A 17,651-nucleotide genomic window follows, 5' to 3' on the forward strand; every position below is an offset into this window, starting at 1 on the left:
TCATGATTGTAAAATTAATAATCTTTGTATTATCTTGCCTCCAGAATGCTTAAAAATACTGCTTATGACTAAGTTTTATCTCGAGCTTAAAAAATTGGTCAGTGTTATTTTTGTGTTTTCAGACTTCATATGTAATTTTAAAAAAATCTACAGGTATCAAACACATTTAAAAACTGTATTTGCATGCCTAAATGGGAAAGGATTAAATATCTCAAAGATTAATCTTAATAATCATAAACAGAACATGTTTTTCATCTATCTTGAATATCTTAGCAATAGAAGCATTATTTAATTTATTTGTTACAGTAAACTAAAAAAAACTTTCATTTTGACAAAAACTCTTTGCTAATACAGGTAATTCTAACAATTTGCATTAATAAGTAATTAGCCTCAAAAATGTAAGTATTATTGAATAAATAAAGTGCAGCCACACCTCTTTTTATTTTTATAGTAATTTATCTTGGGTAAATGAAGTGAGAAGTTGTAACTTGCAGAAACAAAACCCTGGAAGTTTCTCTTCTTCATTTTTGGGTGTAATTGATTTTTTTCCCCTTATTTGTAAAAATACAAAAGTCAGTTAACATATTGAATCACACTGAAAACGTTTTGGTCAGTCGTATTTTTTATTTTTTTGTGATTTTTCTTAACCCTTTAGTGAAGGTTATTCACAGGGACAGTAGGCTTCGTGTGAGTTCAGCCAGAATGAAGTTCCAAAACAGCTGGTATTGGAATAACAAACATGTTATGGTTGTTGTGAGAGAATTTTCTAAATTTCAAATACAAGTTTTATGAGCTTTCAGAAAATTCTTGTTGAACCCACTGAAGTACCTAATGAAGCTTGCCCTAGATTTAGGTTTTGGTAAAATAGCTGTCCCTCTATCTCTCTTTGACCCTACTCACAGGTATCGATTTGCTGAGATCTACTACCGACGCGGAGAGTCCAACCACAAAGGCCGCTTGTATCCTGCGCGTGTTGAAACAGTGGTGATTTTCTTGCCAGACGTATGGAGCTGCCTGCCCACCCAGCTCGAGTGGGATGGCTTGGTTTTCCAGTACAAAAATCAGCTTCAGAGGAAACTCCACGAAGACACGGAGGAGGCAATTGAGACCCAGGCAGTGATCAACCCTGTTTTCTTCTCTGTATCTTGAACCTCTGTCTCTAGACAGGGTTCATCTTTTTAAATATTGGGCTGGATAACTCTGATTATGCAGCTCACTTTTCAACTAGCCAAGATCTCTCAAAATTACATAGAAAAAAATAAAATTTTCATTTAGAAGTTTGGATTGTTTTAATTCTTCCAGTACAAGTTAAATCTATTTCTAAAATGTGCTATTTTGTTGGTGTTTGCTAGAAAATTGTAGATCTTGGCTGGTTCTTATCTATACTTAAAGGAACAAACAAACAGTAAATTAATCTTGCTTACTTTCTTAATCTCTGACAAGGTTGGGTTTGTGACAAGGTGGACTTTAGAAGAGATTTCCAGCATCTTATAAGATAGATATCCAATACTTAAGTTTAGGCTGTTAAGGTTTTTACAATAGGATGAACGCCGTGGTGATGACCTTGGATTAGAATAGATCCCAGGAGCCATTCTGGAGGTTTGCTGCTGCTGATGTGAACCTGTCATGTTATCTCTTACCTTCAAATTTAGTTATAGTCATTAGTTTTTTTCTAACACCAAGCCTGGATTATTCATACATCAACATTTACACAATCTATAATTTGTATACACTTTTGTTGGGTAGCTATGCTGGATTTTGTTTAATTTGACTTAATAATGACTTTAATGTGTACATAAAAGAGAACAGTTAATATGCTGTATTCTCTGACTTCCTAATACACACTTTAAACAACATCTTATTAACACTTGTATTTTTCTGAATAGTAATTGAAAGTTGTCTTCTTAAATGTTTTAGGAAGATGAGGAAGGTAATCAAGAGGAGCAGAGCAAGAAGGAACCAACTCATCATTCTGAACTGGATCCAAAAACAATGAAGGTATGGTTTTTAGCTTAATTTTGATATGACTTATACAGCCCCCTATAAGTGCAAATGTTTACTGGCCACTAGCCTTGATATTCATACCTACCCTCATGTGTATTTACATGAGACATCTGCATGCTATCATGCAAATGATTGTGCTGTAACCCTCCACCAATAAGAATGAAACACATCTCCTATCATCACTAGTGCCTTCTTGTCTGTGTAGCCCATAATCACTTCTCAATTGAAAGTCTTACTGTTCGGATGTGTTTTCTCTTGTGTTTTCCTACCAATTTTTTCAATTTTTTTTATTTGCTCAAGTTATAGTTTAAATATCCTGTTTCCTTTTTCTAGTCTATTCCTCACAGTTGCGTGTTATTTTAGGGAAGGTGTCCAGGCCTCCATTCCCATTTGTGGACCTAATCCATCAGATATATTATGTTTTATCGTTATCTCCAGTTTCCTACTGCTGTTCTCAGTGACGAGCCATTGGGTCAGTATTTAGTGTTTCTTAACCATATCAGGATATTGGGGCTCACGTGAGTCATTTTGGGGACGGTTGAGTTTGGGTGTCAGTGTGCTATGACCCCCACCCACTTACTTTGGGTGACCATGCTCTCTCATGTCATTGTTCTGACTTCCCCTACTTGTTGGTCATTCTACTGTAGACCTGATGTACAATTCCAGATACTGTCAGGTGTTGGATGATGCAACCAACTGAGGCACCCTCTTTCTTACCGACTCCTGGATGTCGATTCCCAGCAAATATAGTGATGATTGGAGCTGGACCAGCCACATAAGCCCTTACGTGTGAGTGGCTGGGTACCCTCCTCCCACCATGGACTGGATGATACATTCCCAATGCCACCTGGTGATGGACTGGAGATGAACCCCATTTTGCTGTCCACCTTCCTACTGTACCCCAGATGTCGGTTCCTGGCAGATATGGTGATGGTTGTTTTAGATGTATGCACAGGCTGAGACAAGTCCTTGGAACAAAGGCTCCTCTTCCATGAGCTGGATATTTCTGGTGTTGGTTGAGGTAGACCTCCCATTTATGGTCCAACAAGCTCTAGCCACTTTACACTGGGGGTCCCTTTTTTTCACTCGTGTGGCCGGGTACTCTCATCCTACTGTGAACTGGACAAAACATTCCTAATGCCATCTGGTTTTGGACTGGAGATGCACCCCACTTTGCTGTCCACCTTCCTACCATCCTAATGCGAGGTAGGTCCCTCCCCTGTTTCTGCCCTTATTGCAACACATTTTCATGTGGGTGAAGAGTATACTTGTCTCAGAAGTAGTATGGCCTCCTATGGGGTGTTGCCTTCCATTATATTACCATGGAAGTAAGATATCATATCAGAAGTTAACATTTTCTTAAACTGGAAATGTATTTCCTATAGATACATACCTCCTTTCCCAATTCTAATTTTACTGCCCAATCTCAAGGTTATTAAAGGCTGTATGGAAGAGAGGCCACTAGCAATGATAAGAGTTATGTCACACTTCTATTGATGAAGGGTTGCAGGATGATCATTTACATGATAGCATGAAGATGTCTCATGTGAGGCTAGGTAGAAGTATCAAGGCTAGTTGTGAGTGAAAATGTATGCTTATAGAGGGGAGTATAAGTTGAGAAAAGCTATTTGTGAGGGGGAGGTAAGCATTTATTGGAAATGCATTTTCAATTTAGGAAAATGTTAACTTTCTGAAATTATTTTTTGTTAAGGTTTTGCAAAGAAGACAGGTAAATATTACATGGATTTACTTCTTTGCAATGTTTGTCATTGTGTTCTTAATAACAAATTTTATGCATTTCACTTTCTTGCAAAGAAAACACAGTAACTTTGTCATACCATTTATAATCACTATAACAGGAGTAAAAAGCCAAAATAATTATGAACTCTAGGTTCTCTTTAATTGTAAAAAGTGTATTAAACCCGTTAAACTTAATAATAAGTACAGTTAGCAGGGATCAAAAAATAAATCATAGATTCTTTATTTTAGTGTGAAAGTAGTAGAAAAAAATGTCTGTTCCAGGAATCATTAATTTTGACTGCAATTCTGATATAAATATAAGATTAAAGCCTACAGTTTTTACATTTTGTAGGTGAATGACCTTCGTAGAGAGCTAGAAGCAAGAAACTTAAGTACTAAGGGTTTGAAATCCCAGTTGATAGCTCGATTAACCAAAGCTTTACGATCTGAGTCAGAAAAGGAAGAACAAGAAGAAGCTGAACATGATGAAACTATGGAAGATAGTGAAAAACAAGATTCTACTGAAGAAGAAGAGAAGAAGAAAAAAGAGGTTTAAAATATGATTATAAAGTTGTGTTTTGGTCATATTATCATTGCAATTAGTTACAAACTTTGAAAATTTTGTGGTCAGATATAGGTATTATATAAATCTATTTTAGACTATCTTGTCCACCTTAACCCTTTCCATACATTTATATCTTTTCTGCATGCGTCACAACCTTTTTACAGTTATATTCAAAGTTTAATTCAACTATTATCAATGTATACGAATAAACATGGCATCAAAATATAGTTAATAAATTGAACTTTAATGTTATACAAGTTTTAAGTTCTTAATTTTATTAGGAAATATTTTTAAAAAATCCTCAATCTCTCCTAATATGAGAATTGTGACATTTGCTCTCTAGGTCTACCTTCTTTTCTAATTTATTTACCACCCCTCCAAGAAGTATGGAACTTAACATAAATTACTTATTATAACATAGATATTATTCAGGCAAAGCATTGATTTTGTAGTCTTCAATCTTGTTTGTTTAGTGAGTCATAAGACAGAAAATCAGATCCACTTTCACATCCTCTCTTTCACAAATTGCCAATAGTTTATTCTGACTTTTATACTATATTATTTACAGTCAACAGAAAGCCAGAGTTTTACTTTATTAAATAACATACTATATTATGCTGTTTTCTGTACAGAGAATTGTCTGTTTCTCTGTCAGTTCAAACTTTATTCCCACATTGATAAGCTTAACTGAATTATTAATGGCTCTTATCCCAGTTGGAAAGCTAGAAAAATTGATAGTTATAGGACATTGTCTTCCTTTTACATGTTATTACTCTGTGTTCTTCATTGCATTATTTAATTAAATAAAAAAATTAGTGTAGTAGTACCATTAGTATTCAAAAGTAAGCTTAAATTTCATCAACAGTCAACAACATAAAACAAAAGAAAACCCAAATGAATACTATATTTCTTGTTTTTCATGTGTATTTATTTATTATTATAAAAGTAACTAAAATGTAAAAATTAGGAACTTATTAAGTCATATACGGTTAGATTAGGTAAGATGATGAAAAAAACATTTTTCACAAGTTATGCTCTCGAACAGCTCATTTGTATTATGTAATTTGAAATAGTAACATGAGGTGCATGTTCGCTGAGTGATTTATAACTTTTGTGGTGGGATTATTAGTTAGACATGGTTCAAATGTCAGTAAAATTATAAAATTAAGTATAAATAGATATATACTGTTATGAGCTTTATGCTATTTAGGATAAACAACTGTGATTTCCTCTCGCAATTTGCAGTAATTATAGAAAGAAAAAAAGGGTAACTTAGGTTTATTTCCAAAATTCTTATGGTGGTTATGAGGTCGATCATATCAACAGACCCCGTATAGAATTAGAGTAAAGAAAATGACAGATAATATATAAAGTTTTTCTGAAATAAACATTTGTTATTTATGTAGGAGGTTTTAGAGGTTATGCAAATGATATTTGAACATTTTCAGATTAAGAAAAATATTTTTAACCTAAAGATGAAAATCACTTTGCTCCTGGTGCAGTCAATACTCTGATTCCCTATATTCATGGGACAAATTTTTAGAAAATACTTAGTTAAAAATTTTGATTTTTTTTTCCCAAAAAATTTGTAACATTTACCAACTGTCAACGAAATTTTGTGGAGGTATGCATAGATTATCAAACGTTATAGTATGACTAATCTAATCCTGTATGGAAAGAAATGAAAAACCGGTTTAAATAGGTATAGTTAACCTGTCACAAGCATTTTACTGAAATCCCCCTGCCCATGTACATTGTAGAAACTGCTCATTGGCGCCCCCTTCAAATGGCGCCCAGGGTATGTACCATATCTTAGATATGCCACTGCATTAAACTGCCTTTGTGGCAGTCATCAAACTTAGTCAGATATGAAATTTTCTTGAAGTTAAAACTGAACCTTGTTGGGATTTGAAACCATAATTGTTCTTAATAGGGAGATGCTTTTTAATGTACATGGTTACTGCACCTCAAAACTTGGCAGGAGCTCTTTCAACCAGCTCGTAAGACTTAGAATCTATCAATTACCTGTTTTGGCATGAAAGTACTAATTTTTTTAGTGTGTTAATAATAGGAGGTTTTAAGGGTAGCACACTGTTCTCTATAACAATTGAAGTAAAGACCGAGATGGGCAGCATTCAGAATGTAGCAGCTCGGCATTTTGAATATCTGCCCATTAATACAGTCATGCTTGGTTTTTGAATTTCATTTTATGAATATATATTGAACTTTATTTCTAACATTTTTATAATTAATTAAACACAACTGATTGCTAATAAGTGCATAAAGCTTTTAAATATATCCTATGAAAATAAGGTAGTTGTATGATGGTTACATAAGCTTAACCTTTTACATTTGATTTATAGAGGTGTACACTGCTTAGGTGAAGCCTGCCAGTTTTTCTCAGCATTATTTCTTCTTTTGTAACAAATAGAATAATTTGGTCTGTGATTGTAAGATAATTATGTTTCATTTGATTGGTGATTTTTATGTGACTAATTCTCATTATGTTTTGCACAGACCTGTAAATCAATTTGTCATGAAAATGTAGCATTTATTCCTCATGTACACACAATAATTGCTAAAAGAATTAAGGGTCATTTAGTATGCATTTAAAAAAATTCTGGCAGTTTATTCAATTATTCATTTAAGCTTTGTAGTATAAAGAATAATATATAAGGCATCTTCAACTATAGCCACGAAGCAATGTTAATATAATATTTTCAAAGATATTTTTGATTGAGTATAAATTTATTTGAGCAATTCTAAAGTAAGGGAGGGCACCTTGTTCATACAAACAGTTACTGTGATCACTTATTTGTTGTGACTTGAAAAGTTTAATCTGTGTGATTAAAAAAAAGTAATATCGTAAAAGATATTTCATTTTGCATTGTATAATCAGAAATAAGATGAATGTGAATGATGTTTTTTTTTAATGTGCATTTTACAGCTTTAAAGGTGAGTGTATTGAAAAGCTTTGCTTTCCAGGAAGAAGACAAAAAGCAAAAAGAAGAACAAGAGAAAGCAACATTGGAAAAAAAGTACATTCTTCCAGACTCGCCTGCTGTCATTGTCCATCCTTCACGATCAGCCAAAAATGGAAAGTTTGATTGCACTGTGATGTCTCTTTCTGTTCTTTTAGATTATAGGCAAGAAGACAACAAAGAAAATTCATTTGAAGTGAGTGTATTTTAAACTAAATGTTTATAACAGAAAATACTAGGGTTAGTTAACAAATCTTGAAGATAACATTAGACTTCACAGACACATAACTTTACAAGCTTTATATTTATATTAGATTACAGCTTTGATTTAGCTCGTTATGATGAACATCATATTCAGTTAGTAACATTTTTGTTGTTTTGCCAACTGACACACAAATATGAGCTTAAAACCAAGGTTTCTTGATGTATCACATGATAAACTTAGTTATTACTTGATGATTTTGAATGTTATGGTCTAAGATACATAAGAAAATTATATTGAAACAAATCCTTAACACCATTGAAAACATTTATAATTTTTTGTTGAAAACATAAATTGTGTTGTTCTTAGCAGAGTATTTTGCTCGCCAATTTTTTTTTGTGAATACTCTTTTTAACTATAATGTTGATTGTGTTGAGAAAGTACTGGAGTGACCAACTGACCAATAAATTCTTAGAAAAAAATTGTTTGTTAAATACCAGGAAATATAAGATTAATTCAAACACAAAAACAAATAATAACTGAAGCAGGAACGTTGAAAACAAACTGTCACAAAAACATTAGCATTGCTGGGTAGATCTTGTTCTGGCAACCTAATCTCTGTCAAGGATAAATATCTCTTCTGAGAGCCACCCTACTTTTATATATTCAGATTTTTTATTTACCCAATATAGTTTTGTTTAAAAAATTTTTTGCCATCCAAAATTTTTTTATTTTTTTTTGCTTTAGTGAGGAGAATGTGTCATTCTCTGTAGAAAAAGCAATGTATAGAGAGATTAAACTTTATAATTTTACATTTTTAAGCATTTACTTCAAAATTTCAATAATATTTTAACTTTCAGTTTGTAATTTATGTTGATTATTTTTAAAAGGTTTCCCTTTTTGCTGAATTATTCAATGAGATGCTAATGAGAGATTTTGGTTTCCACATCTATCGAGCTTTGGTTGATGCTCCGGAAGTCAAAGAAGAAGATAAAGTAAGCCTAAAAAATATTAACATATGGTGACTTTGTTCGTAATAAAATTTTATGAAAAGGAGCTCATTTAAAAATAAAAAAAGGGAAATGTTTTTCACAGATAATAGGATGAAGAAGTGGAAAGTAATAAATGTGACACTGTAATAAGAATGATGATAATATTATTTAATGAATTTTGTTCGTATAATATTTTATTAACACATTAAAAATCCCCCCCTTCCTCCCAAAAGAATGTGATCTTGAAAATATTGATACGTTGAAAATCTAAAAGTAATGGTAATACCATTTTTGTTCATTATTCTTTTGTATTTGATATATAACTATGTTAATTTACTTAAGCTCTGTAACATAGGTTTTATTTTGTGTATCTATGAGATACAGTACAGAGAGTTCATGATCTATGGTAACAGTTTGTATATTCATCTTGCTATTGGCCTTCTTTGTGGCCTGTGATTATACATAAAAGCCTGACTGTTGTGTTGCAATTGAGCTCAAATGTTATGTGATTTGCATATGCAGGTGGTATCTAAAATTGACCTATTTTGGGAGAGTTTTAACTTCCAGTGTTTCTACACAAAGGTCTTCTATTCCATGATTATAATAGTATGGAAGCCACATCATTTCATGTTTTGAAGAAAAGGATACTGGTGGTGTTGAACTATGTTAGTAAAAAAAGAGAAGGCATGATTCCAGCGAGTAAAAAAAAGTGGTCTATTTCACAACAGGCTACTAGTTGCACATAGGAGATAATGAAGAAAACCCAAAAAACGTCACTGAAATTAACCCAAGAACATAGCAGTCTACTGCAGCTTAAATAAGGAGCTTTCTTGTAACTACAAATAATAAAATTCATAGGAATTTACGTCTGTAAAAAATCTAAGTTAAACATATAAGGTCAGCTGTTGAAAGCTGTACCAACAGTATCTGACAAATGGAAGTATGTTATTTTATTGAACAAAGCATATGTCTTCTTAATTGTGCAAAAGTCTGGGTGGTTCATTATCTTCCCGTTGATGATACAATATTTCAATAATGGTACACAGTATGTTGCAGATGTTTGCTGAGGAATATATGGTGGTTGCAGGATACTATAAAGGTAAACTAAACATTTAAAGAGTCAAGAAAAATGCCATGGTAGACTAACATACTGACATCACTGTTCTGGAAGTAAATACCATCTTTGTATGAATTGGATGCCTATAAGATTGCTCCATCAAGACAAAACATCAAGCCAAAGCCAGTTCATTCACAAGATGCAAGTACAAATGGAAATTCATGCTAAACCATTTGCAGACATATCCTGTGGACTTCTGTGCCTTTGGTTTGTTCAACTACATCACTGTTCTGGAAGTAAATACCATCTTTGTCTGAATTGGATGCCTATAAGATTGCTCCATCAAAACAAAACATCAAGCCAAAGCCAGTTCATTCACAAGATGTGAGTACAAATGGAAATTCATGCTAAACCATTTGCAGACATATCCTTTGGACTTCTGTGCGTTTGGTTTGTTCAACGATTATTTCTGGATGCATGGTTGATAGATTTTGAAAAATTGACCTCATTGTATTGTGCAAATGCTTCCTGCTATGGAAATTGTGTAGCAGAGCATTATTTCATAACCAGTGCCATCCGTAGAATACTGACAGTGGTGGAAGAAAGAGGCTCTGAGACCTAGGTTCTCGTTCTTGTATTATTACTATAGATCATGAATATGACTCTGTATTTCATTTAATTTGGCAATAATTATCAAAAATGAAGAGGTTTTGCAAAAGAACAGTGTTAGTGTAACTTTGATTTAAGAAGAAAATATGGAACTTGTTAAAAAATAGAAATATAGTGCATTGGTGTAGAAGCAAGGGCAAATTGTGTATGCAATGAAATAATCCACATGTTCATAAACTAAATGTACCAGAAGTAAGACAAGTGAAATGGAGAGATGAATAGTAAATAGTGCCTCATTTTATATATTTGCATATTTTATTTTTAACATTCAGAAAAGTTTGGAAGTGGAGTATGTAGTGAATAAATGTAATATACAGAATGACATGGTAGCCATTGAAACTAATATAACAGTATTGTATTTTGTATAATAAATACTCTTCTCATATCAGCATATAATTTTTATACCGATTCACCCTGGAGAAATAAACATACATTATATTGAGTTAGCAAAACCATAGTTTAGAATCTGTAGTACCTTATACAGTTTTAGATGCAAAAATGGGAGCCAAAAGTATATGAAATATTTTTCAATTTATACATTTGAAGAAAAATGTAAACAAACAAAAATCATCATTATCATCACGGACATTAAACAGTTTTGAAAATAATCATACTCGTAACTTGAGTTATTTTGAATAGTTGACTGCTCTTTATTCGGGAGAATAACAATGTTTATAGCTAATTAGCATTACAGAAATTACACATATGCTTCAACTTAACTCAGTTTTACTTGAAAGTACCATGGATATGTAAACTAGTTTTACACAAGGTACTACTGAACTAGTACATTTGATATTTTGTCATGTTGACTACTATTTATTCTTGTTATATTCTGTAATGCACATGGAGATGTGAAACAAATATGACTTGCCACACTAAGAATACTTACAAGCAAAAAGAAGACGTATTTTAAAAGTTTAAAATTAAAGAAAAAGGCTTTTCTTAGAGTGCCCTAGAAAAAATAAATAACTGCCTAAGTCTGCTCTTTTTGTGCATGCTCTGTGAGACCAATTTTATAAAAGTATTCCATTGGTCCAGAGGCAATATTAAGTTAGATAAATCAGTTCCAGGAATAGTCAAACATTAAAGTGGAAATATTTATATTAAACAATCATTTTCTTTAGTATCGTAGCTGTACCAAAAGAGTAAAAAAACATAAAGATTAGTTTTGTTGTTCCCAACTGTCATTACATACCAAATGTTTAACACTTTGGTGTCATTTGGCTTCTTTGGTATCTCTTCTAAGTTCAAATCAGTAGGTATGCAAATGTTCTTACCAATGCAGAAATATGCATTGGGTATTATCCAGAAATCGGTGACAATCTGATTTCAAAATTAACTATCTGTAAAACATTTGAAAAAGAAGGAAATGGTATTTAGGTGTTACCTCACGAGTTGAATTCCAAAATAAACTAAATCATACTCTGTATGTAAACTTTAGATATTTAGTCTTCAGTAATCACAAAAGTTAATAAACTGTTATCAGATATATTATTTACTGGTCATCCAATCATTACAAGAAAAACCATTTTCATCAGGCAGATTTTTTTATGTTACAACATTTTTAACCCTAATATCAACATTTGTTCGTATTGAGTGTTGACTATTTCTGTGAGTAGTTCTTAGGGATGAAAACTTTAAGGTTGCCTTTTGACCCTAAAGTAGTTCATATCCAGAAGTAACGTTGTTCATTGTAGGAACTTGTATCCTTGATTATCGGTAACATCTTTAAGTACTTTAGTATATTTTCTATTGAATGGAGAAAAAAAAGAGAAATAAATTCCCATTTATTGTTAAACAGAGAGTATTTTGTAATGGATTAAAAATGTCACTCTAATTCATTGTGCACATACAGACCATTTTTAATGCTACATATAAGGACAATAATCCATCATGGCATGTAGTTCATTAGAAAATATTGGTGCTTTAGTTAATAGATGCTATAATGTTAACATTTGTTACAGATATGGCCATAAAACAGATAAGCAAATTTATAGATCTAAAGTTTTGTGCAACTTTCTCTCATGCTCTGTAACTTTAGAGCTTATAGTTGATTTTTATATGTATGTTATGAAGATGCAGTATATATAGCAATAGTATGCTTAATTGCTTCGATTGTACTTGGTATCTGTGTGTATTGTATTAATTTGGCTTCTAAGTAGTTTCCCTAATTCTTCAAATAAATTGTGTGTGTATGTGTGTAAATATGTATGTGTGATATGTAATTGACAGTTTGAATAGTAATTCTAAGGAAAAAATTTCTGTTCTTAATATCTATACTGTAAACACATTTATCAAAAGATTTCTTGAATATTTTTGTGTCACCTTTTGCTGTAAAAACAACAACAATAATACACTTGCTATTTGTTATCACTTGTCTTGAGTCCCCCCTGGTGGGTCAGTGGTAAGTTTACGGATTTACAAATCTAAAATATGGGGTTTAATTTCCTGCAGTGGATAGAGTGCAGATAGCCCCTTGTGTATCTGTGTGCAAAAAAACAAAACATCACCAACACTTGCTTGAGAAAAATTCACAATCAGTACAAGCATTTTAAGTTTAGATCTTCTACAGGAATTATTACAGGTACTTGTAGCTTCACCATGAGACACTAACTGTATTGAAACACATTTTTATGTTGGCAAGCACAAACATAGCAAATATAGTAGTGCTAAGTAAATTTAAAACTCTGACACTGTTCCCAGATTTTAGTAGAAAAGTATTTGGTTGAATAAAAGATGTTAGTATTAAATATACCTCTTATGTATATGCTTAATCTTGAGATTGTATATAAATTTCTGCACGCAAGTTCTATCTTAAAGATAATGATAACCAAACAGTCTAACTATGAAAACCCTTTTCAACACTTTTACTAATCTGGTGTACTTTATGCATGAAAGTATTTATTGGGCCTGTGGTGTTTGCTGCTTTATTTAGAGGCCTGAAAAGTGTTTTGCTTTACAGGAGAAGAAGAAAGAAACCAAGAGGAATGAAAAGGTTAAAACCATTTAGTGTTTTTTGACTAATAATGTTTTTAAAATTTAATATAGATTATTATTGCATGCATTTGACATGCTTAAAGCTAACATTAATTATAACAGGTTTATACATTATTTCATTAAGGAAGCTTTTTTTTAATTGATTTGTCTTATTTTAATGCGAGTGTTCATTATAATTTATTTTGCTGTATTTTGAGGATTGAAGGTTGTGAATTTGTAGTAGGTTCTGGATTTAGTTCACAGCTTATACATGTAGTAAGTTTACTGAGTTGAAAATTTTCAGATAGGCTTTGGTAGTATCATTATCGTAGATTATGTTAATCTTTTCTCTCTTTCAATAAGTTCTCAGTTTATTTAGGTTTTAACTTTTCAGTATTTCATGGGACTGTTAAATATAGAAGTTTAAGTCCTTCAAGACTTTAATGTGCCTTAGAATGGAGGAAAGCATTAGGATTAAAATTTTACAAAAAGAAAGCTAATTGAAAAACAAAACAAAAACTTCTTAACTGCTTGTAAAATTCTGATGTGATAATGTGTGTGTGTGTGTGTGTACGTATGTGTGTTGAACATATTTTGGATAAAATAAAAGTACATATGGCTTATTAACACTTAGTTTTATGAAATGTCTTATTACTTCCACTTTGCCTTTGTTAATACTTACTACAATGTTTTATAGAATTATCATAAACTTCTAATTTGTTCTGCAGTAGTACAAACTTTTAACCTAGTTTTATGGAGAATTATCTTTCTATACTAATTGCTAATGGATGATTTTAAAAACTAACTGCTGTAACAGAGAAGTTGGGATAATATTATGGTTAAGTTGTAGAATATTTTTCAGACATATGTGAGAGCATTACAGAAACTCTAAATACTACTGTTTTTATTAGCTTGTGAGAAATTTATTCAAATGAACTAACACAACCATACAACTGTGTAAGTAACATTTGAGGCATAGTGTAAGAAACTGTACTTCTGAGTACCAGGAAACACATTGATGCTGATATGCATGACACTGCCGTTAGCATTTTCCTGGATATCATAATAGACAGGTGTGTTTCATAATTGGTCATTTTCATTGTAGAAAATGTGCTGAGCCTATAATAGAATTGTAGAAGCTTGTTTTACCATTTTCAACTTGATCTGTTAATGTTCAATGTTAAGCCAAGATGTAGAAATAATGGATAAGTAATCATTGATTAAAGGTCTGATTCATATTGCACTTATTGAAATATATTTTACAATTACTACCTCTACATAAAGATATATTTTTATACTTTAAATACTTGCTACGAATCTCTCCTGCACTTTCTTGTTCGCACATTTTTGAGGTTATTCATTATATTCTTACTTGAAGGATGTATATATTTTTATGAGCCACTTTTTTCAGCCACTTGCAATTCTAGATCTATGCATGATCTTTGAAATTGCTGTGTACACTTACTTTTTGAATCTTACTATGTTTTAGTCATGTGTGGTTGTAAACAAGGTTTAGTAATATAATCACTGCTTTTGAATCTTACTATGTTTTAGTCATGTGTGGTTGTAAACAAGGTTTAGTTATATAATCACAGCATTATTTGTAACTTGTAAGCAACTTTCTACATCTTACTTTTTTCTCAGTGGCCTTTCGCTTACTTCTGAGTTTAATTGCACTTTATAAGAAAGATATTTCAGGACCTGTGGTGTCTTTCGAGCTACTTTCTTCATTGTTGATCATTCTTTGTCTGATGGATATGAATACACACTATTTCCTGACACAGCAGTTTACATTGTAACAAGTTTCTGCCTAGGGTAGCAAGGTCACAAATCTTGACAAACTTTCCACAAGCCCTCTACTGTATGTGGATATAAGCTTCCAATGCCATGTTTATGCAAAATAATGACACAAAAATTCATTGGAGTTGTATCGAGAGGCATGACAGGTGTGTGGTCAACTGTAAGTACTGTTGTTCCAGTTTCTTCAATTCTCAGTCTTATGAAAAGGTTTTTAAATCTTGCTTGTGAACCCTTATCAACTTCAATTCCTTGTTTATTACTGTGTTAACTATACCAAGAAGTATACTTTATTACAAGGGTTTTTTGGGTCTCATAATTCTCTGTTTGTAATCACAGCTTTCACTATTTGGGTGAGGGCGTTACACTGGATAGACTTTGAATGTGGTTTAGGAGCCGGTTGCTATCATTGACTGCTTTCCTTTTCTCAGAATTCTATGTAACTTGTCCCTGCATTATTTAACAGTCTTGTGGTATGAATATTTCTTTTTGGTAAGGTTTTGTAATTCTCTAGCTGTATGGAAATTTTAACAGTATTGCACTGTCATATAATGAGGAATTCACCATAAGCCAAGTATGTAAATGTACATATCACCTAGGGCACCATATTATTGAAGTAGCTTATATAAATTTTTCTGGTACAATTAACCTTCTGTAGTCCACTTCCCTTTTTTTTTTTTAAGAAGGATTTTTTTGTGCCTTGATTTTTCTTTGCTAGTTAAGGAAAGAATATTTTCTTCTACTGTTTTTGATAAAACTTCAAATTAATGTTTCTAGTTTTCTTATGTTAACATAATAACTATTCTTTGCAGTTTATTCTTCCTTATCTCAGACCAAACTATTTGTTGTTGTTTGGCAAGTTTAGTTTAACTTTGTCAGTTCTTATCTGTATCAGGATCTAGTTGGTTGGCCTATTTCTATCTCAGTATCCTCTGTAATCTGACATCAGTATTTTGTTTAGAGAATTAAATGAACATGAAGACCCTGGGATTAAATTTTCCATTTCTTAAAGCTCTAATTCACTTTCCTCTTTTTTTAACCTATTAATAATGATTTTGTTCAGTCTTGGACCTGGAGCATCTTCTTTTGTCATGTTTTATTTTTCTTCTTTTATTACAAGGAAATATTATTTTCATCTTCCCATTCTCAGTGGTTTATTTTCTGGATCATAAATCTTGTTTCAGAGGATTTTCTTTGTGCCCAGGTCATATTTATTTGAAAGACACTGATCTCTCTGCTTTAGTTTTGCTTTATGAACCTGCTTTTTTATTCTGTTATCAATGTCTGGTATTAATATTTTACTTGTTTAACCACTGTGTAGGATGAGAAAGATGAGAAAAAGAAAAAAAGTGAAGAGGGTGAAAGTACAAAAGAAGATGAGGATTCTGGAGAAGATAATGGAGACGTAGACAGAAAAGATACAAAAAGTGGTAATTTCCAAATTTTTGTGGGTAGAACAGAAGTTAAAAAATAAAATTAACATTTCTAAAAACATTGTTATTCATAAAATATTTTAATTTTAATAATCTTAGTTCCAAAACATATCTTTGCATTCTTTGAGAACTGGAGGGGGAGGGAGTGACTGTGAGATGGCTCAGTCTGAAAATGCTTTTTTTTTCTTTTTCTCTCTCTCTCAGCAGTTTATGCTCGGGAAGATGGGGAGTGAATGGGTGGATTCCACAAGGGAATCTTTTGAACTTAACATAATTTACATTTAATGTAGTTAGTATTAAGATAGAGCTAGTAGTATTCAATATTGGAAAATTGAAGAAAAATGATATACGTGTGTGATATCACACACGTACATCACAATAACAATGGTGTGACATATATTAAATCTTGTTACGTAGTATTACACACAAATTATTACAAAGTTCATGCTTTGCCAGATACACATTATGTATCCTTTGCAACAACCCACAAGTCTGCTTTATTTTTGTTTCCTTCACTATGAAAATGTTATCTGGCCCAAGTGCCACTGGACATTCAACATGTTATGACTTGTCTTATAAATGAGAAATATAAATAGTGTCTTAAAATATTATGTGTTGTAATCTAGTAGACAACTTTATGGTTTTGAATAAAAAACCTAGTCAGTATTAGTAAAACTGTGAAACAAATTCTCGTCTAGAGTGGAGGCTGCAACTTAAGAAAGGAGATGACGAATATTTGAAGGATTACAGCTTGTTTTAGTAATTAGTCAGGACATCCTTGATGAGTCAAAGGACCCTTGAAGTCCTGTAATTTATAATACAATATGTGATATATTACAATCATCTTATGACCTTTGTTTTTTATATTTTGTTGGTTTTTTTTTTTACTACATGCATTCTCATGGCATGAGATTTTCACTCCCCTATCGCCACAGGTATCCTTTACTGAGCATGACACAAGTTTTTAGTGTCTTACATTCAAAATTTTATTAAACTACCAATTAGAATAGCATACAATCTTAGCTAATAATCCATATTTTAATAGTATATAAGTTTTACGTTCTTAACTCTACAAGGCAATATTTTAAAAAATCCTGAATTTCCCCTAGTGTGACACATGTGACACGCTTTCTTTTGACATGTCATATTCCATATTTTATCCACCACCCCTCAAAAAATTACGAAATTAAACGTAAATTACTCTCTATAAACTTGTCATTGCTCAGACAAACCAT

The 17,651-nt window shown here is 32.0% G+C and overlaps 1 protein-coding gene across 1 annotated transcript in view; it reads left to right on the top strand.

Annotated features, from left to right (window-relative positions):
- LOC106458966 (cell division cycle and apoptosis regulator protein 1-like) overlaps positions 1 to 17,651 on the top strand; it is a 59,423-nt gene that overhangs the window by 30,073 nt on the left and 11,699 nt on the right. The window contains exons 12-18 of the mRNA XM_013918534.2: positions 903 to 1,116; positions 1,918 to 1,998; positions 4,097 to 4,294; positions 7,295 to 7,486; positions 8,383 to 8,487; positions 13,173 to 13,205; positions 16,305 to 16,413. Coding sequence (XP_013773988.1) covers positions 903 to 1,116; positions 1,918 to 1,998; positions 4,097 to 4,294; positions 7,295 to 7,486; positions 8,383 to 8,487; positions 13,173 to 13,205; positions 16,305 to 16,413 — 932 coding nt within the window. The remainder of the gene's footprint in view (positions 1 to 902; positions 1,117 to 1,917; positions 1,999 to 4,096; positions 4,295 to 7,294; positions 7,487 to 8,382; positions 8,488 to 13,172; positions 13,206 to 16,304; positions 16,414 to 17,651) is intronic.

The sequence above is a fragment of the Limulus polyphemus genome, unplaced genomic scaffold, assembly GCF_000517525.1.
Source record: "Limulus polyphemus unplaced genomic scaffold, Limulus_polyphemus-2.1.2 Scaffold539, whole genome shotgun sequence".
Classification (NCBI taxonomy): Eukaryota; Metazoa; Arthropoda; class Merostomata; order Xiphosura; family Limulidae; genus Limulus; species Limulus polyphemus.